General features: G+C 43.7%; 1 protein-coding gene across 1 annotated transcript; it reads right to left on the reverse strand.

The window, feature by feature from the left end:
• Window positions 1-14507: 14507 nt before the first annotated feature.
• Window positions 14508-16865, reverse strand: LOC127779264 (uncharacterized). Its single transcript, XM_052305993.1, has 4 exons — window positions 16276-16865; window positions 15550-15638; window positions 15366-15445; window positions 14508-15287 (listed from the first exon to the last, which is right to left on the reverse strand). Exons 1-4 carry the CDS (start codon window positions 16863-16865, stop codon window positions 14607-14609), a joined length of 1440 nt encoding a protein of 479 aa, XP_052161953.1. The 3' UTR covers window positions 14508-14606.
• Between the last annotated feature and the right edge of the window lie 5294 nt (window positions 16866-22159).

Raw genomic sequence — 22159 nt, forward strand, 5'->3', positions numbered from 1 at the left:
AAATAAACCATTACAAAATATTTTCTTTTCCATGTGACAACGACATCTCACATATTTTCACATAGATAAACGATTACAAAATAAACTATCGTCTTACACTTTTGACAACACCGTCGGTCCGCTTCTTGCAAAAGTTGTCTTCATCAATCCTTAGCTCTACGTGTTTGATCCGGTTAGGAAGGTCGGGGAATAGTGGTATGTCCTCATATTGGTTGTAATCGGATGCGTCCTCAATGTTGTCAACTCCAACGATGTGTTGCTTTCCCGGTACAGTAATGTCCATCCGCTCGTCGGATGGGTCCTTCACATAGAAAATCTGTGCAACAAGCTCAGCGAGAACCGACTGATCATCCTTGTGGCCTAGCTTGCTGCGTTCTACAACCGTAAGGCCGTAGTTATCGATGGATACGCCTGTTATGTCTCTGACCCATTAGCATCGTAGCACCGGGATTTGGATGTTAAGGCCATAGTCAAGCTCCCAAATATCTTGTATGATCCCATAGTATGACTTCTTCTCGCCTGTTGCGTCCAATGTCTCCACACGAACTCCGCTATTCTGAGCTGCACTTTTCTTGTCCTTGCCTATTGTGTAAAACGTATATCCACCGATGTCGTACCCTTGCCATGAGGTCACGAGGCTACTTGGGCCAGTTGCCAGCCTGTGCAATGTTTTTCCCTTGAGCGATTCACTGAACGTCAGGTCTTTTTTCTTCAACCATTCAGGAAATTTACGCTTCTGTTCCTTACAGATCCAAGTCGCCGGTCTTCTAGGGTTGTAGGCTCTTATCTCGTTCATGTGTTCCTCAATGTACGGCTCGAGGATGGCGAGTTGTTGCATCACCCTACTATGTGCTTCTGCTACAGCACCTAGTATTCGATGGATACGCCTGTTATGTCTTTGACCCATTAGCATCGTAGCACCGGGATTTGGATGTTAAGGCCATAGTCAAGTTCCCAAATATCTTGTATGATCCCGTAGTATGACTTCTTCTCGCCTGTTGCGTCCAATGTCTCCACACGAACTCCGCTATTCTGAGCTGCACTTTCTTTGTCCTTGCCTATCATGTAAAACGTATATCCACCGATGTCGTACCCTTGCCATGAGGTCACGAGGCTACTTGGGCCAGTTGCCAGCCTGTGCAATGTTTTTTCCTTGAGCGATTCACTGAACGTCAGGTCTTTTTTCTTCAACCATTCAGGAAATTTACGCTTCTGTTCCTTACAGATCTAAGTCGCCGGTCTTCTAGGGTTGTAGGCTCTTATCTTGTTCATGTGTTCCTCAATGTACGGCTCGAGGATGGCGAGTTGTTGCATCACCCTACTATGTGCTTCTGCTACAGCACCTAGTATTCGATGGATACGCCTGTTATGTCTCTGACCCATTAGCATCGTAGCACCGGGATTTGGATGTTAAGGCCATAGTCAAGCTCCCAAATATCTTGTATGATCCCGTAGTATGACTTCTTCTCGCCTGTTGCGTCCAATGTCTCCACACGAACTCCGCTATTCTGAGCTGCACTTTTCTTGTCCTTGCCTATCGTGTAAAACGTATATCCGCCGATGTCGTACCCTTGCCATGAGGTCACGAGGCTACTTGGGCCAGTTGCCAGCCTGTGCAATGTTTTTTTCGTGAGCGATTCACTCAACAGCAGGTCTTTTTTCTTCAACCATTCAGGAAATTTATGCTTCTGTTCCTTACAGATCCAAGTCGCCGGTCTTCTAGGGTTGCAGGCTCTTATCTCGTTCATGTGTTCCTCAATGTACGGCTCGAGGATGGTGAGTTGTTGCATCACGCTACTATGTGCTTCTGCTACAGCACCTAGTATTCGATGGATACGCCTGTTATGTCTCTGACCCATTAGCATCGTAGCACCGGGATTTGGATGTTAAGGCCATAGTCAAGCTCCCAAATATCTTGTATGATCCCGTAGTATGACTTCTTCTCGCCTGTTGCGTCCAATGTCTCCACACGAACTCCGCTATTCTGAGCTGCACTTTTCTTGTCCTTGCCTATTGTGTAAAACGTATATCCACCGATGTCGTACCCTTGCCATGAGGTCACGAGGCTACTTGGGCCAGTTGCCAGCCTGTGCAATGTTTTTCCCTTGAGCGATTCACTGAACGTCAGGTCTTTTTTCTTCAACCATTCAGGAAATTTACGCTTCTGTTCCTTACAGATCCAAGTCGCCGGTCTTCTAGGGTTGCAGGCTCTTATCTCGTTCATGTGTTCCTCAATGTACGGCTCGAGGATGGCGAGTTGTTGCATCACCCTACTATGTGCTTCTGCTACAGCACCTAGTATTCGATGGATACGCCTGTTATGTCTTTGACCCATTAGCATCGTAGCACCGGGATTTGGATGTTAAGGCCATAGTCAAGTTCCCAAATATCTTGTATGATCCCGTAGTATGACTTATTCTCGCCTGTTGCGTCCAATGTCTCCACACGAACTCCGCTATTCTGAGCTGCACTTTCTTTGTCCTTGCCTATCATGTAAAACGTATATCCACCGATGTCGTACCCTTGCCGTGAGGTCACGAGGCTACTTGGGCCAGTTGCCAGCCTGTGCAATGTTTTTTCCTTGAGCGATTCACTGAACGTCAGGTCTTTTTTCTTCAACCATTCAGGAAATTTACGCTTCTGTTCCTTACAGATCTAAGTCGCCGGTCTTCTAGGGTTGTAGGCTCTTATCTTGTTCATGTGTTCCTCAATGTACGGCTCGAGGATGGCGAGTTGTTGCATCACCCTACTATGTGCTTCTGCTACAGCACCTAGTATTCGATGGATACGCCTGTTATGTCTCTGACCCATTAGCATCGTAGCACCGGGATTTGGATGTTAAGGCCATAGTCAAGCTCCCAAATATCTTGTATGATCCCGTAGTATGACTTCTTCTCGCCTGTTGCGTCCAATGTCTCCACACGAACTCCGCTATTCTGAGCTGCACTTTTCTTGTCCTTGCCTATCGTGTAAAACGTATATCCGCCGATGTCGTACCCTTGCCATGAGGTCACGAGGCTACTTGGGCCAGTTGCCAGCCTGTGCAATGTTTTTTTCGTGAGCGATTCACTCAACAGCAGGTCTTTTTTCTTCAACCATTCAGGAAATTTATGCTTCTGTTCCTTACAGATCCAAGTCGCCGGTCTTCTAGGGTTGCAGGCTCTTATCTCGTTCATGTGTTCCTCAATGTACGGCTCGAGGATGGTGAGTTGTTGCATCACGCTACTATGTGCTTCTGCTACAGCACCTAGTATTCGATGGATACGCCTGTTATGTCTCTGACCCATTAGCATCGTAGCACCGGGATTTGGATGTTAAGGCCATAGTCAAGCTCCCAAATATCTTGTATGATCCCGTAGTATGACTTCTTCTCGCCTGTTGCGTCCAATGTCTCCACACGAACTCCGCTATTCTGAGCTACACTTTTCTTGTCCTTGCCTATCGTGTAAAACGTATATCCGCCGATGTCGTACCCTTGCCATGAGGTCACGAGGCTACTTGGGCCAGTTGCCAGCCTGTGCTATGTTTTTTTCGTGAGCGATTCACTCAACAGCAGGTCTTTTTTCTTCAACCATTCAGGAAATTTATGCTTCTGTTCCTTACAGATCCAAGTCGCCGGTCTTCTAGGGTTGCAGGCTCTTATCTCGTTCATGTGTTCCTCAATGTACGGCTCGAGGATGGTGAGTTGTTGCATCACGCTACTATGTGCTTCTGCTACAGCACCTAGTATTCGATGGATACGCCTGTTATGTCTCTGACCCATTAGCATCGTAGCACCGGGATTTGGATGTTAAGGCCATAGTCAAGCTCCCAAATATCTTGTATGATCCCGTAGTATGACTTCTTCTCGCCTGTTGCGTCCAATGTCTCCACACGAACTCCGCTATTCTGAGCTGCACTTTTCTTGTCCTTGCCTATCGTGTAAAACGTATATCCGCCGATGTCGTACCCTTGCCATGAGGTCACGAGGCTACTTGGGCCAGTTGCCAGCCTGTGCTATGTTTTTTTCGTGAGCGATTCACTCAACAGCAGGTCTTTTTTCTTCGACCATTCAGGAAATTTATGCTTCTGTTCCTTACAGATCCAAGTCGCCGGTCTTCTAGGGTTGCAGGCTCTTATCTCGTTCATGTGTTCCTCAATGTACGGCTCGAGGATGGTGAGTTGTTGCATCACGCTACTATGTGCTTCTGCTACAGCACCTAGTATTCGATGGATACGCCTGTTATGTCTCTGACCCATTAGCATCGTAGCACCGGGATTTGGATGTTAAGGCCATAGTCAAGCTCCCAAATATCTTGTATGATCCCGTAGTATGACTTCTTCTCGCCTGTTGCGTCCAATGTCTCCACACGAACTCCGCTATTCTGAGCTGCACTTTTCTTGTCCTTGCCTATCGTGTAAAACGTATATCCGCCGATGTCGTACCCTTGCCATGAGGTCACGAGGCTACTTGGGCCAGTTGCCAGCCTGTGCAATGTTTTTTTCGTGAGCGATTCACTCAACAGCAGGTCTTTTTTCTTCAACCATTCAGGAAATTTATGCTTCTGTTCCTTACAGATCCAAGTCGCCGGTCTTCTAGGGTTGCAGGCTCTTATCTCGTTCATGTGTTCCTCAATGTACGGCTCGAGGATGGTGAGTTGTTGCATCACGCTACTATGTGCTTCTGCTACAGCACCTAGTATTCAATGGATACGCCTGTTATGTCTCTGACCCATTAGCATCGTAGCACCGGGATTTGGATGTTAAGGCCATAGTCAAGCTCCCAAATATCACAGAACCTTTTCTTGTCTACGGTCCCCTTCCCAGCTAACCGACCCTCGTGTACAGCGGGGGGTATATCAATGGGTGTGGCGTCCATTATGTAATCTATACAGCATTCAACCCCCTCCCTCAGTTGTGTACCCCTCTATCATTGATAGTCTCAGCCGATAGAGTTGGACTGAATCGGCTATGGACTGGTTAGATCAATGAATATGAAACCCTAAACATGCCCTATCGGCTGTAATACTGTCTATTAAGATTGATAAAAATAACTCAAGACAATATTATAAGAATAGCCGATATAATAGTATTTAGAGCAGATAAAGATAATGTACTAGCTAATACTCTAGTACAAATCTATATAGAAAAATCAATCTATAGTATTATATCAAGTAAAGACCAATAGTTAATATTGATAGCCCAGCCGATATGACCTAAGCTTGATATAACAATATTAGGTGATTTGTTTATATAGATGGCAAATATACATGAAACGGTAAAGAAGCATACATATTAGGTAAGATCAGCTAAAACCCCGATACTACCCCTATTGGCAGTCAAAAAACAAGCTAGGGACCACGGTTCTAAGCACGACTTAGTAGTTAAAACTTAACTAATGTAGCACTACGTATGAAAAGAAATGTGCTGTCTTGACAATCAAGCCATTGACTGATTTTTAGGGTAGTAGACGTCTAAGCTGATCTAATCTAGCAAGACGATTTAGCCGAAACCGGTAGAAATCCAAAAGCGAGAAGCAGCCGATAGAGCTAAATCGATATGCTAAGACTAGATTAACAGAGACGTATGATAGCAATGGTCATGATACAAGGACTAATATATCTAAAACGACATAATAGCCCCGATAGCCCAAGCCATCGAGACGGGTTACCTCTGTGGAGAAAACTCGCCGAAAACAAAGAAAAGTAAAAGAGTGGCGACGCGCTGAAGTTGTATTGGAGCTGTTCCTCTAATTACGATGCTATGAGGTTTATATTTATACCCTGAGTACAAACTTAGTCCATTATGGACATGACGCAAACATTTCTAAAGATAAAATACAAACAAGACCATATATGGTGGTCTCTTTGCAAATCTAACACAAACCGACATAACTAACTGTTAACGACCAAATTTGGTAGTATCAACATCAGGGAAGAAGATGGGTTCGAAGTGGAATCGAAGATAAAGGGCTGTTGCGGGAACAGAGCAAGAATCAGCTGCAATCCAAATCGGCTACGGTCAGGATCGGCAGAGTTCGAGTCGGACAGGGCTAGCCGATACAGCCGATTCCGGCAATACGACTCGGTGTACTTCATCGGGTTGAGTTAATGTGCTTCATGGTGATTGCCACGCAGGGATAGAGTCCTGAGAAGGCAATTGTATCTATTAATTAGGATATTCTATGTAATTTCCTTAGAGATATGTTTGGGCAAAAGTCTGCCGTAAAGACTTATGATATCTTAGAGTTTGTTAGGGATAATAGTCGTGTCCAGTATGGACACATATCTTGTAATCCTCGGGTATAAATAGACCCTAAGCCCTATGTAAAAAACTAACACACGTTCAATACAATTTCGGCGCATCGCCACCCTTTTCGCTTTAGTTTTATTTCGACGAGTTCTTGCTTTCGGGTTGAGCTGCATCGGTTTCGATCTTCAACAAGAGGTAAAACTTGTTATGGCGGTTTGCGTTCTCGGGATTAGTGCTTCCATCTTTATGACACTCTAATCTTGTTTATGTAATTCGTCGAGTTATCATATATCCTATATAATCTCTAGCAATATCGTTATCTAACCCGCAATCGGCTAATATCTGTCAACAGAGGACAACCGATTAGGTTAGATATTGATGTTGATTTAGATTATAAAGGATATCTACCACTCTATGAAACTCCCAGCGGTTTGATTGTCTAGATATTGTTCTTCTTTTCATACTTAATGCTGCATCAGTTGAGTTTGATCTATTAAGTCGTGCTTAGAATATCAATCTCTAGCCTGCCTTCTGGTTGCCGATTAGGGTAGTATCGGGGTTTCAGCCGATCTTGCCTGATTTAACTACCTTTATTCTATATGCTTAATTGACATGTTGAATCCGCCCTTTATGTTAAGATCTTGTTGCATTTAAGTATATTAGGCTTCAGTTTGATATATTTTACTTGCTTTAATATCTTAATCTAGAGTAGTATCGGAGTATTAGCCGATACATGCTAGATCTATCTAATCGGCTATGCTATAAACGTATATAGTTCCCTTATTAATATATATTTCGATCTAAGTGATTTATACTATCTCGGCGTGGCGTCCGATCTATCCCAATCACTTGATTTAAGTATATATCGATATAGGAAGTATATATTGTTAATGTCTACAGCCGATCGAGTAGATTTAGTTCTTTTTCATCTATTCACGATTGCCGATCGATGCATATATGACATCGGCTCAAAGATAAATGATATGTCATCGGCACTTAGCCGATCGGCTATCGTTTATAGGATTAATCGCGGTTTCTTTGTTTTTGTTTCTTGTTGATTGCAGGATCAAATCAACTGGCACACTTACACACCCGAAGGCGAGTTTTGGACCTGCACTGGAGTTAAGCAGATCTCCCAGGCCTCGTGTTTTCTCTCAACACGCTTTTGGCACGCCTGGTGGGACCGATTAGAAGTCAGATTACAATCTTCCTCATGGCCGAGAAATTGCCACCTTCACCATCCTCAGCTAGCCTAGGTTCCTTTAAGGAGAAAATCCAGAAGCTAGGCCTGAGTGACATCAATGAAAGGAATATTGTGACTGTCGATCTGGAAAAGTTCACACCTAATCAGAAGAAGGATTTCGAAGCAATGATGCAACTAGCGTGAGATCAATTCTTAAACTCATTTATGCAGACTTGCAAGGGAACATTCGTTCAGAAGTACAAGATAAAGGTGGTCCCTGATGAGCCTGAGACCAGCACTTCTCAGGAAGAAGGAAAAAGAGCTTCAGACGAATCAGCTCAACCAAGTGACAAAGGTGCTACAGATGGCTCGGCTCAAGGGAATCAGGGTGATAACTCTCAAGGGGTACATGGAGTTCAAGGTGATGGTGCTCACGGGCCACAAGGAGGAAATCTTAATCAGGATGGTGAAACAGCACAAGATTTCTTCAACAATTTTCAAGATCGACTGGATTATGCCGTGCACAATGCTTTGATCAATCAGTTCGGGGTGTTAGTCAATACCTTGTCAAATATGATGAAGTCAATAGCCGATGGATCAATAGCTAAGCATCAGGCTGCAGGCCCGGTTTATTTACAAGGCGGTGTTTTTCCAAATTATCGGCCTTTGATCACTGGCGCTCAACCATCTGCACAACCAGTTCCTCCCATTGCACCTGCAGCTCAGTCGACGGTACCACCGTTGACTCCTTTACCTGCTCCGGCAGTATCGGCACCAGGTCAGCCGATTAATCCTCAGCTGTTGAGGAGGGAACAGCCACAGCATAGTGGGCAGGCGACAAATCAGCTAACACAAGACCAGGTTGCCGCTATGTTTTTGCCCCCTCAATCTATTATCCATCCAGTCCAGCAATAGCCGATTTATCAAACGCCGCCAAGACACCAGGTCGCTCAGCCGACTCAATGAACGCCGGCAGGACAGCAAACTGTCCAGCCGGTTCACCAGCAGGGCTTGATGAATCAATCGGCTGGACAATCGGCTGGACACACCTTTGAACCAGGTTGTTCCAAAGACTTTCGTTCACCATATGCAGTCAGATCATACGGTGATGCCTCAGGTTGTACCTGAACACTTGGTGCAAAATATTCAACCGAATTACCAGAACTACCAGGGGGCAATTTGAATTATCAATATTGACCTCCTACTCCACAAGTCCAATATCAGCAAGGGGGGCTAGCTCAACCTCAGTTCACTCCTCAGTATAATCAGTTCGAGCCGGCGCAGCAACAATCGCAAGGAGCAGCTCAGCAACGACCATGGGCCGATGTGATTGCTGACATGATGAGGGAACAGTTTGGGCTTAAACCAAAGGATGCTGGGAACTTGTATTGGCAGCCTTACCCTGAGTGGTTTGAAAGAGTTCCTCTTCCTAAACGATTTAAAGTTCCAGATTTCTCCAAGTTTTCGGGACAAGATGATGTGTCAACTTATGAACACATTAGCCGATTTTTAGCCCAATGTGGTGAAGCAGCGGCTGTGGACGCTCTGAGAGTTAGGTTGTTCCGGTTGTCTTTGTCTGGATCGGCTTTTACGTGGTTTTCTTCTTTGCCGTATGGGTCAATCAACAGTTGGGTTGACTTGGAGAAACAATTTCACAGCTATTTCTATAGCGGAGTTCATGAGATGAAATTATCCGATCTGACAGCGATTAAGCAAGGGCATAATGAACCTGTGCACGAGTATATTCAGAGATTCAGGGAGATGAGGAATAAGTGCTTCAGCTTAAGTTTGACTGATGCTCAATTAGCCGATTTGGCCTTTCAGGGCATGATTGGTCCGATTAGGGAGAAATTCTCGTCTGAAGATTTTGATAGCTTGTCACATCTTATACAGAAGGTAACATTGCACGAACAGAGATTTGCGGAAGCTAGGAAGAACTCTAAGAGGGTTAATCATGTTTGTCCTTACATATATTGGTCGGATGACGATGATGATGACTCTGAAATAGCTGCAGCCGAATGGGTAAGAAGTAAAAAGGTTATGCCGTGCCAATGGGTGAAGAATTCTGGGAAAGAAGAGAGATATGATTTTGACATTACCAAGGCTGGCAAAATTTTTGATCTGCCGCTTCGAGAAAAGCAAATCCAGCTCCCTCCTGGTCATACGATTCCATCGGCTGAGAAATTAGGCAAAAAGAGGTACTGCAAATGGCATAATTCTGGATCTCATTCTACTAACGATTGCAAAGTTTTCAGACAGCAGATTCAGGTGGCCATTGAGGGAGGCAAGATTAAGTTTGATGATTCCAAGCGGCCGATGAAGGTTGATGGCAATCCTTTTCCAGTCAATATGGTGCACACAGCTGGCCGATCAGCAGATGCTAGACGTACGAAAGGTTTTCAGATGAATTCGGCCAGAGTTATAAATAAGTATCAGAGGAGATATGATAAGCAACAAGAAAGATGTTATGAAGAGGTTGATGGTAGTTTCGATCCTCATTAGGGCTGTGAGTTCTTTAGGTTCTGCTGGAATGAGGGTATGAGGTTACCAACTATTGAGGATTGTCCTGGATGTGGTGATGTTGCAGAAAGTTCGAGCCGATCATACAATAGAAACAATCGGCTAAAGCAAACAAGAGTCCCTGTTCATCAGAGATTGGGCCCTGTAAACCAACATAGTTACTTGGAGGATGATGAAGATAGGAAAACTCAGTGGTGTACTTCTGGTATTTTTACAAAGAATCAGAAGAGAAGGGTTCAAAGGTTGAGGAATAGGGAACGCTTTCAGGAGGTCGAGCAAGAAATCAATCATCGGCTGAGGAAGGCAAAACCGAAGCAGGAGTGGCGTGTCAAGGGTCAAGCTTCTGGGGCCGATGATATAGCAGCCGATGAGGCAAAGAGGTTGGCAAAAGGGAAAAGCGTGGTAACAGCGCCAATTAACATGCTTTTTACCTTGCCAGCCGAATTTGGGATCGATCAAGCCGATGTCGATGAAGTGGAAGAGGAATCGACTAAATTGGTTCTATCGCCCGAACAGGCAGTCTTTGAAAAGCCTGAGGGGACAGAGAATCGGCACCTTAAGCCATTGTATATAAATGGCTATATCAACGGGAAGCCAATATCTAAGATGATGGTCGATGGTGGGGCTGCAGTAAATTTGATGCCTTATACTACGTTCAGGAAGTTGGGTAGAAACGCCGAGGATCTCATCAAGACGAACATGGTGCTTAAGGATTTTGGTGGCAATTCATCAGAAACAAAGGGTGTTCTAAACGTTGAACTGACAGTTGGCAGTAAAACATTTCCTACCACATTTTTTGTCATCGATGGGAAAGGTTCTTACAGCTTGTTGCTTGGAAGGGATTGGATTCATGCCAATTGTTGTATTCCTTCGACCATGCATCAGTGCTTGATTCAATGGCAAGGTGACAAGATTGAGATTGTGCCAGCCGACAGGTCAGTTAATGTTGCCAGTGCCGATTTAGCTCTTTGGGAAATGGATGGCATTGATTGTTTATCTGGAAAGGTTTGGGATAGAGATTTTCTAAAAGTGTCCGATTCTGATATACAGACAATTGAAGATGGAGAACCCAAGCTATTACTTTGAGGGCGTCGTGGAGGGTTCAAACGTCTACACCAAGGATACAGTAGATGATCTCGATGACAAGCAAGGTCAGGGTTTCATGTCGGCTGATGATTTAGAAGAAATAGATATAGGTCCAGGTGATCGACCGAGCCCGACATTTATTAGTAAGAATTTGTCTTCGAAATTTAGAACCAAGTTGATAGAGCTTTTGAAAGAATCTAGAGACTGCTTCGCTTGGGAGTATCATGAGATGCCAGGACTCAGCCGATCAATCGTTGAGCATCGGCTACCTTTGAAACCAGGGATTCGACCGCACCAGCAGCCCCTGAGGAGATGCAAAGCCGATATGCTTGAACCTGTCAAGGCTGAAATCAAACGTTTGTATGATGCTGGTTTTATTCGTCCTTGCCGATATGCTGAATGGGTTTCTAGTATAGTTCCTGTTATCAAGAAAAACGGTAAGGTGAGGGTATGTATTGATTTTAGAGATTTGAATAAAGCTACCTCGAAGGACAAATATCCGATGCCAGTGGCCGATCAGTTGGTTGATGCTGCTTCAGGACATAAGATATTAAGTTTTATGGATGGGAACGCAGGGTATAATCAGATTTTCATGGCTAAAGAAGATATCCATAAGACAGCTTTCAGGTGTCCCGGTGCGATCGGATTGTTTGAATGGGTTGTGATGACTTTCGGCTTGAAGAGTGTTGGAGCCACATACCAAAGGGCTATGAATTATATATATCATGATTTAATCAGCTGGTTGGTTGAAGTCTATATCGACGATGTAGTTTTTAAATCTAAAGAAGTAGGGGATCACATAGCCGATTTGAGGAAAGTCTTCGAGAGGACCAGGAAATATGGCTTGAAGATGAATCCGACAAAGTGTGCTTTTGGTGTGTCGGCTGGCCAGTTTTTGGGATTTCTTGTTCATGAGAGGGGGATTGAAATTGCTCAGAGGAGTATTAATGCTATTCAGAAGATTAAACCTCCGGAGAACAAGAAGAAGTTACAGGAGTTGATCGGCAAAATAAATTTCGTCAGGAGATTTATTTCTAATTTGTCTGGAAAATTGGAGCCTTTTACAAAATTATTAAGATTGAAGGCCGATCAGCAATTTACCTTGGGGGGCAGAACAACAGAAAGCTTTGGATAATATCAAGGAATATCTTAGTTCCCCACCGGTTTTAATTCCTCCACAAAAGGGGATACCTTTCAGGTTATACTTATCGGCTAGTGACAAGTCGATTGGCTCGGTGTTGATTCAAGAGCTTGAAGGAAAAGAGAGGGCAGTGTTCTATTTGAGTCGTCGGCTCTTGGATGTAGAAACAAGATATTCTCCCGTGGAAAAATTGTGCTTGTGTCTTTATTTTTCTTGCACTAAGTTTAGGCATTATCTATTGTCCAACGAATGCACTGTGGTATGTAAAGCCGATGTGATCAAGTACATGCTATCAGCTCCGATTTTAAAAGGGAGAGTTGGCAAGTGGATATTTTCCTTGACAGAGTTTGATCTTCGGTATGAGTCACCAAAGGCGATTAAGGGACAGGCTATAGCCGATTTTATTGTGGATCATCGTGATGATTCAATCGGCTTGGTTGACATTATGCCTTGGACATTATTCTTTGATGGATCTGTATGCACTCATGGTTGTGGTATCGGCTTGGTTATAATTTCGCCTTGGGGGGCAAGTTTTGAATTTGCCTATGCTATTAAACATCTTGTAACTAATAATCAGGCTGAGTATGAGGCAATTTTAAAAGGGTTACAGTTGCTTCAGGAAGTTGAAGCCGATGCTATTGAAATTATGGGTGATTCATTGTTGGTGATCAGTCAGTTGGCAGGAGAATATGAATGCAAGAATGATGCATTGATGATTTACCACGAAAAATGCCAAAAGTTGATGGATGAGTTTCGGCTAGTAACTTTGAAGCATATATCTCGAGAACAGAATATAGAGGCTAATGACTTGGCTCAAGGAGCGTCGGGATACAAGCCGATGACAAAAGATATTGAGATAGAGATTGCTACGGTTACAGCCGATGATTGGAGATATGATGTGTTTCAATACTTACAGAATCCTTCTCAATCGGCTTCACGGAAATTGCGTTATAAGGCTTTGAAATACACCTTATTGGATAATGAGCTCTATTATCGGACGATTGATGGGGTGTTGCTTAAGTGTTTGAGTGCTGATCAGGCAAAAGTTGCAATCGGCAAAGTTCATGAAGGGATTTGTGGCACTCATCAGTCGGCTCATAAAATGAAGTGGTTACTTCGACGTGCCGGGTATTTTTGGCCGACGATGCTGGAGGATTGTTTCCGATATTATAAAGGTTGTCGAGATTGTTAGAAGTTTGGAGCGATCCAAAGAGCGCCGGCATCGGCTATGAATCCTATTATTAAACCATGGCATTTTAGAGGTTGGGGAATTGATATGATCGGCATGATTAATCCACCATCGAGTAAAGGACACAAGTTTATATTGGTGGCAACCGATTATTTTACCAAGTGGGTAGAGACGATTCCTTTAAAGAAAGTTGATTATGGGGATGCTATACAGTTTGTTCAAGAGCATATAATCTATCGGTTTGGTATTCCTCAAACTATTACGACCGATCAAGGTTCAATTTTCGTATCCGATGAGTTTGTTCAGTTTGCCGATAGCATGGGAATTAAATTGTTGAATTCCTCGCCGTATTATGCACAAGCTAATGGGCAAGCCGAGGCATCTAATAAGAGTTTGATCAAGTTGATTAAGAGGAAGATTTCTGATTATCCTCGGCAATGGCATACTCGGTTAGCTGAGGCATTGTGGTCTTATCGGATGGCATGTCATGGATCGATACAGGTTCCTCCTTATAAACTTGTTTATGGTCATGAGGCTGTTTTGCCATGGGAAGTTAGAATCGGCTCAAGAAGAACGGAGCTGCAAAATACTTTATCAGCCGATGAGTATTATAATCTTATGGCCGATGAAAGAGAGGATTTGGTTCAATCGCGGTTACGAGCCCTTGCAAAGGTTACTAAGGATAAGGATCGAATTGCCCGGCATTATAATAAGAAAGTAGTACCCAAGGATTTTTCGGAAGGTGAACTTGTATGGAAGTTGATCCTGCCGATTGGGACTCGGGATAGCAAATTCGGCAAGTGATCGCCGAATTGGGAAGGACCGTTCCAAATTCACAAGGTGGTATCTAAGGGAGCTTACATGTCGCAAGGACTCGATGGGGAAGTTTATGGTAGAGCACTAAATGGCAAATACTTGAAGAAATATTACCCTAGCGTTTGGGTTAACACATGATCGGCTGATGTTGCCGATGCATGATGGCCGATATGGTTATATCGCCCTTAGTTGTTTTTTATTGTAATCGGTTGTGGTTTGCCGATGTACAAATGGCCGATATGGTTATATCGCCCTTAGTTGTTTTTTATAATTTTATCAATGTTTTTGACATTATAAAATTAGGGGGGCACATACATGGAAAATCGCAAAATTTTGAGCATATTTGGGAAGTATGTTAATTGGCACAAGGATTATACAGATAGCAAAGTTACAAAAGTTAGCCGATTACAAAAGTTTTCCAAAGTTTGTTACACAGAATGTCACTGGGACAAATATCGCTGGATAGCCGATATAGCCCTTTGCCTAATTTGTTCTATTTCTTCAATAGCTTGGGCGTCTTGAGCATCGGTTCCACGGATGACTTTCAAGGATTTAGTCATATCAGCGACATTCTTGATAGCCGATTTCAGCCTTGCCTTCTGTTCTTCAACGGCTTGTGGGAGATCGGCTAGTTTCTTGTGCTCTATATCCAGCTCGGCGTTGCATTCTTGAAGTTGTGCCAAGAGTTCAATTTTGCGAGCTTCAAGCCGATCAATTTTGGATTTGATCGGGCCCTCAGACAGCTGATCAAGCTTAAACTTCTGTATGTGCACAAGCTGCCGATTGTGCTGGATTGTAGCTTCGATGTCTTTGCGCTCTCGGCGATCGGCTAATCTTTGCCTAGCCTTCTCCAGCTTGAATTGATGTTGCTCAAGGTAGACGGCTGGAGTAAGTGCGTCGGCTAATTCATCCGGGAGAAGAGCTTGAATGTCTGTGAACCTTGCCCGGATTGGTTCATAGTTGGTTACCAGGTTGTCTAATGATGCTTCTAGCCGATGAGAGATGTCTTCAAGTATTCTCTTCACATCATCAGGCAGAAGAGCTGTTGCTTTGCTAGTGGTGTCTTCTTCTGTTTCATCAAGATAATCCTTGATGTCGAAGGAGAAAAGATCGGCTAAGACCTGCAAGGGATAATATCATGGATGGTTAAGAATCAAGACATGATCGGCCGATCTCAAACTTATGTCCATAAAACTTACTGGAATAGCAGGGGCAGTTAATTGTTCTTCTTCTTCAACGTGATGACTATCCGCAGCCGATGGCGTACGGTTGCCTGATTCTGGTTGCACAGGAGGTGAAGGAGGAGGAGGAGGTTGCAAAAAAGAGCAAATGTTAGATATAATCGACCCAGATCAGTTAATAAGAGGATTGAGAGTATATTACTGGTGGAACTGGTTTGGGAGTTGGCGCAGCCGATCTTTTCCTCACAGCAGTTTTCTTTTTCTGTAATTAATGAAATTGTGAGGAATCGGCTATAAAGTAAAACGATTATAAAAAGAATCAAGGAAAGCTGCTTACTCTTGAAAAGTGAGCTGGAACGGAAGGACTTGGAGGGGCCTGCTTAGGTGAAGCCGATGGTGTTCTTTCAGTGTCACTGATTTCGGCTGCAGCTTGATCGACATCATCTCCAATTATTTCATCATCCAGAGCCTGTTCGATGGATGGATCTAAAGCAGGCAGATCGTCGGCTGGTGTGGTCTTCTTCGGCTTGGTGTCTTCTTCTTCTTTAAAGCTGGGGCTAAAGTGTCTGCAGCCGATGATCTGGTTTTCCGCTTCTTGCCGGCATCGGCTGGTTGTCTGATAAGCCCTTGGAGAAGCGCTGAAGTATTGGGGGCATTATAGCCGATAGCAGAGGGAGATGGCCCACCTCCATTTGAAATTAGACTCGGGGCATATTCAATGTCTTTGCCGCTGTTACTCCGGCGAGGAGGAGAGAATTCTGTTGTCTGCAAATCAGAAGAAAAGGTTAGTCAAGGTTCAAATCGGCTGTCAGTTATTCAAGCAAGATTGATTAAGTGAAGATTTACCTAAGGAATGGCATCAGGGAATAGATCTGTCATATACATGGAGGCCGATTGATGGAACAAGTGTAGCTTCCATTCGCTCCACCATCTGTCAAATGCCCGGCTCCTGAACCTTGCCAACTTTATGTTCTCAATGCTGCCTAATGGAGGTCCAGGGATGTCCAGCAGCCGATCCATCATTAAGGTAGAAGAGATGTCACCTCTGCATTGGATCTTGTCGGCAAAGTACAAGCCGATCGGCAGTTGTCCCATTCCAAGTTGTCTAGCCGATGACATTGGATGATAGAACTCATAGGAGACTTGGATATTTCTCCCTTGATGGATGCCAACGGGGAGAATACATGGGCTGATGGCAGTAGTGAAGACTTCTCTAGATTGCTGAAATTTTTCATGATTAATGTCTTCAAATCTGAAATCGGCTGGTAGTTCAAGATCCATTGAATCGGCATAAAAGAACCAAACTCGGGCATCCTTCTGAAATCTCTCATAGAAACTGAAGAACCAATCCTTCAGAAGTTCAGCCGATAGCTTTGCTCCTGCATCGGCTGGTGTAGATGCATACTCCCCGTATGACATGCATCTGCGATAGGTGCGTTCCTCTCCATTATCTTCCACAATCGGCTCTAACCTTGGAAATTCGGATTCTGTCACAGATGGCCGATTGACAACTTTCATGACTACCAGGTTCAGCCAGGATTGCAATAACCACCATGGTCCACCTGCCCCAACTACTGAGCCGATGATTATCTTGGCTGATGCATTGTTCAACATCTGGTATAGATAGCCGAGAAGGATCTTGCCCAAGGGAAGTTGTTTCTTCGATTCTAGGGCTTCGGCTAAGAATTGCTAGTTGGTTGTAGGACCACAGCTTGACTCGCAGAAGAGGAATTTTTCTAGCCACATCAACAGGAAGGCCACATGCTCTCTGGGAGTAACTGGTCCTTTGCCCATGTATGCTGTGATGTATCCTGACCAACCGCCAATACTTTTGGTCTTGAACTCAAAGGTGTTCTTGGTGTTCAAGTTCATGGGGTTAGCCGATGAGGTCACATCTAAGCCAGTGAGCATAACGATATCTAGCAGAGTTGGGGTCATTGGCCCTTGGTTGAAGAGGAAGGCATTGAGGGTGTTGGACCAAAAATAAGTGGCGGCAGCTAACAGGGGTTCATCTTTGGCTGAATTTGCTATTGTGAGGGCTAGGGCTTGGCTGATTCCAATCTCATCCCAATGGGCTTGTTTGCTAGCCGACATCCGTTTGTACCATGCAGGCCAGCTTTTCTCGAGAGAAGGCCAGGATTTAAAGGTGTTTTTCCAATGACTCATGCTTAGATTGGCTGACCTAAAAGGGGTTCTATTGGTTTCGGCTGTGATGAATTTAGTGGGGTCGAGATTGCCGATTGGACCAAGGAAGTATTGTTGGTCATTCAATAAACTGGGAACCGCAACAAGATTGGAAAGATGCTACACGTACAGAAGAAATAGAGAAGAAGAAAACAAGATGAGATGAAGAAAATCAATCTGCTGTATAGGAAAAGGGGATCTAGCCAATGGATACATACCTCGGTGTACTCGGCTGATGGTGTAGTAGACGGGTTGGTTGATGGCGCAGCGGACGGACCGGCAGAAGTCGACATCGCCATGGGTGGAGATCTGACCGGGGAAGAAATCGCCTGGGAATCGCCTTATGCGTCGGGGAGATCGCCGGAGAGAGAGAAGACGGAATTCGCTTAAGCGGTGGAAACGGAAGTCACGGTGTGAAGATTCTCGGGGGCAACGGTTAGTATTTAAAGCACTGTGTAATGGTCGGAAAACGGCAAGTGCGATTTTTACTCGTACTCGGTGTATTCGGCAAATCCGGAACATTACCAAATATCCCGGACTTGGGGGGCATGTGTTAACGACCAAATTTGGTAGTATCAGCATCAGGGAAGAAGATGGGATCGAAGCAGAATCGAAGATAAAGGGCTGTTGCGGAAACAGAGCAAGAATCGGCTGCAATCCAAATCGGCTATGGTCAGGATCGGCAGAGTTCGAGTCGGACAGGGCTAGCCGATACAACCGATTCCGGCAATACGACTCGGTGTACGTCATCGGGTTGAGTTAATGTGCTTCATGGTGATTGCCACGCAGGGATAGAGTCCTGAGAAGGCAATTGTATCTATTAATTAGGATATTCTATGTAATTTCCTTAGAGATATGTTTGGGCAAAAGTCTGCCGTAAAGACTTATGATATCTTAGAGTTTGTTAGGGATAATAGTCGTGTCCGGTATGGACACATATCTTGTAATCCTCGGGTATAAATAGACCCTGAGCCCTATGTAAAAAACTAACACACGTTCAATACAATTTCGGCGCATCGCCACCCTTTTCGCTTTAGTTTTATTTCGACGAGTTCTTGCTTTCGGGTTGAGCTGCATCGGTTTCGATCTTCAACAAGAGGTAAAACTTGTTATGGCGGTTTGCGTTCTCGGGATTAGTGCTTCCATCTTTATGACACTCTAATCTTGTTTATGTAATTCGTCGAGTTATCATATATCCTATATAATCTCTAGCAATATCGTTATCTAACCCGCAATCAGCTAATATCTGTCAACAGAGGACAGCCGATTAGGTTAGATATTGATGTTGATTTAGATTATAAAGGATATCTACCACTCTATGAAACTCCCAGCGGTTTGATTGTCTAGATATTGTTCTTCTTTTCATACTTAATGCTGTATCAGTTGAGTTTGATCTATTAAGTCGTGCTTAGAATATCAATCTCTAGCCTGCCTTCTGGTTGCTGATTAGGGTAGTATCAGGGTTTCAGCCGATCTTGCCTGATTTAACTACCTTTATTCTATATGCTTAATTGACACGTTGAATCCACCCTTTATGTTAAGATCTTGTTGCATTTAAGTATATTAGGCTTCTGTTTGATATATTTTACTTGCTTTAATATCTTAATCTAGAGTAGTATCGGAGTATTAGCCGATACATGCTAGATCTATCTGATCGGCTATGCTATAAACGTATATAGTTCCCTTATTAATATATATTTCGATCTAAGTGATTTATACTGTCTCGGCATGGCGTCCGATCTATCCCAATCACTTGATTTAAGTATATATTGATATAGGAAGTATATATTGTTAATGTCTACAGCCGATCGAGTAGATTTAGTTCTTTTTCATCTATTCACGATTGCCGATCGATGCATATATGACATCGGCTCAAAGATAAATGATATGTCATCGGCACTTAGCCGATCGGCTATCGTTTATAGGATTAATCGCGGTTTCTTTGTTTTTGTTTCTTGTTGATTGCAGGATCAAATCAACTGGCACGCTTACACACCCGAATGCGAGTTTTGGACCTGCACTGGAGTTAAGCAGATCTCCCAGGCCTCGTGTTTTCTGTCAACACTAACCTAATTAATAGATACAATTACCATAATTGAGTTCTATCTCTAATTAGCAATGACGGTTAGTCCAATCTAGGCCCATACCGAGTCCAAGTCATACCATATCTGCCTTATCGGCCATCATTCTTATCAACTTGATCAATCATCAATCTCTGTCGCCAAGCAATTTTCAGCAGATGCGCAGTCCGACTTTGAATCCAACTCTATCCAACACCAAATCCACTTCGATCTTCCTTCTTCTTCTCTGAATCTGATGCTAAATTCCATTGTTAACACATGCCCCCCAATTCTGCTGTATTATATAATGCGGCGGAATTTGCTCTGGTCGAACCCACGAAAATCTAGGGTTTCTGTTTTCAACCGTTCAGTTTACAAATAGAGGCCCACTGCTTCAAAATCCCTTTTTTGGCTGAGTCCTCCATAAGCTCTCCACTGTAGAAATCCCTAATCCTCCGGTAATCTCTCCGGCGATCAAACCCCGATGGTGAATTCTTCTGTTTCAACAACTCCGCTCGAGTTTGCAGCAATGGCGCACACGGCAGAGATCCCTGAGGTATGCTTATCAACTTTCCCATCAACTTTCTTCACTCCCCATGTTTCAATCTCTTGCTCAACCTTTTCAGCATCTCGATTTTGTTTATCAATCATCTTACTTATCAGCATCTCAAGAGCCAAATCTTAATCCCTTTCTCTCAAGATCCCACAAACTTCTTCCTTGGGCCGATGGGCAATCTTGATCTTGTAGACTTCATTAATGCTAAGACAAATAGGATCCCCTTCAGGAAGACTAACTCCGAGTTGGCCAAATGGAAATCAACCGTTAGGTCTTGGCCATCTCCTTTGAAAGGATATAGAACCTGGTACAAGAGGATATCGGCTGCCAAATATGGTCACTGGAAAGAAATGGGAATAGTACATTGTCTGTCTTTATCCTTAGCCGATATTGAGAGGAATGAACCAATGCTATCGGCTGCCGCTTACTTCTGGTCAGATACCCTGAATTGCTTCTTATTTCGGCAAGGCCCTATGACTCCAACACTGCTGACAGGCTTGGACATCATAACTTCCATCAACCCTTTTCAATCGGACATCAAATGCAACCATATCCATAAGACCAAGATCAATGGAGGTTGGAAAGGTTATATAGCAGAACACCAAGGTACAGGGCATGTTTCTGACAGAGAGCATGTTGCCTTCCTGGCAATGTGGTTGGAAAGAGATGTTTTCTGTGGCTCAACCTGTACCCCAACCACCAATTATCAGCATTTTGCCCAATTTCTGGTCGAAAAGAAGCATATCCCCTTGGGCAAGTATCTGCTCGGCTCAGTTTACTATATGCTCCATTCATCTGCTTGCAACATCTTGAAAGATGAAGTCATCTATTATGGGGGTCCTTGGTTGTTTGTGCAACTATGGCTCAATCTGTACACAAGACTAGCACTTGATTGACCATCTCTGACTTTATCAGAATTTTCAACAAATTATGCCGATGGTGAAGATATAAGCACAAGAAGGTGTATGTCCTTTGGAGAAGCAGCCATTGTGTTCCCAGGAGAAAAGCAATCAATTGAAAATTTCAAAGATTGGTTCTTCATATTTTATGATGTCTCTGCTTTGGCTACCAGGATGTGGTTTGCATATGACCCATCTTCATATTTTGAACTGCCAACTGATCTGAGGCTAAATGACTTGAATGATCCAATTGATCCAAGATCAAGAGAAAATTTCATGACTGCCATTACTCCTTGTATTCTTCCTGTTAGCATCTCCCAGGGCAAGACTATGAAGCCTTCGTTTGAATTTTATCACCCTACATCGGCTGCCAGACAACTTGGACTTGGACAATTACCCATCAGCCTGTATTTCATCAGAAAAGTCCAAGCAAGAGATTTAGTACCATCGGCTTTAGCTATGCACAAACTGTTGAATCTTGAAGGACCTCTGCTTGGTGATTGCAATGAAATCAAACTTCATCTCTTCAGGCATCAAACGTTTGATCAATGGTGGGTAGAGTGGAAGAAACACCTTTTTTCTATATCATCAAACTTCTACCTTACCACTGTAGATGAAGAATTGAGGGTTAATGTAAGTTGACTTCTATCCTTTGTTTCTCAATAAACACATTCTTTTATTCCATCAACTTAATCATGTACTCTTTTCTTGCAGACTCCTGAATCACCTGCCCCATTGTCAGTGTAAGCAACCAGCCGATCTTATATGCTGCTGCACTATTGCCATCAGGAACAAAGTTGCTTCCATCTTCAATCGGCTTTAATGCCCCAACAGTGGCATCTTTGATCAATAGTTGTACTTCTGCTAAACCGATTATAGAGAATCCCAAGAAGAAGAATATTGGTAAGCGGCAAGCAAACCAAGCAAACTTAAAAACCTCTAGCCAAGAAGAAGAAAACCTCAACAGAAGATGAGCTAGCCGATATTGACCCTGAGGTTGATGCTTTTCTGGATGATGATGTGATGCCTGAAGAAGTTGATGCCACTCGTATTGATTCTGATGAAGATAATCAAGCCGATGAAGAACAAGCAGCCGACGAGAATATAACCGAT

The sequence above is a fragment of the Oryza glaberrima genome, chromosome 7 (assembly GCF_000147395.1).
Source record: "Oryza glaberrima chromosome 7, OglaRS2, whole genome shotgun sequence".
NCBI lineage: Eukaryota > Viridiplantae > Streptophyta > Magnoliopsida > Poales > Poaceae > Oryza > Oryza glaberrima.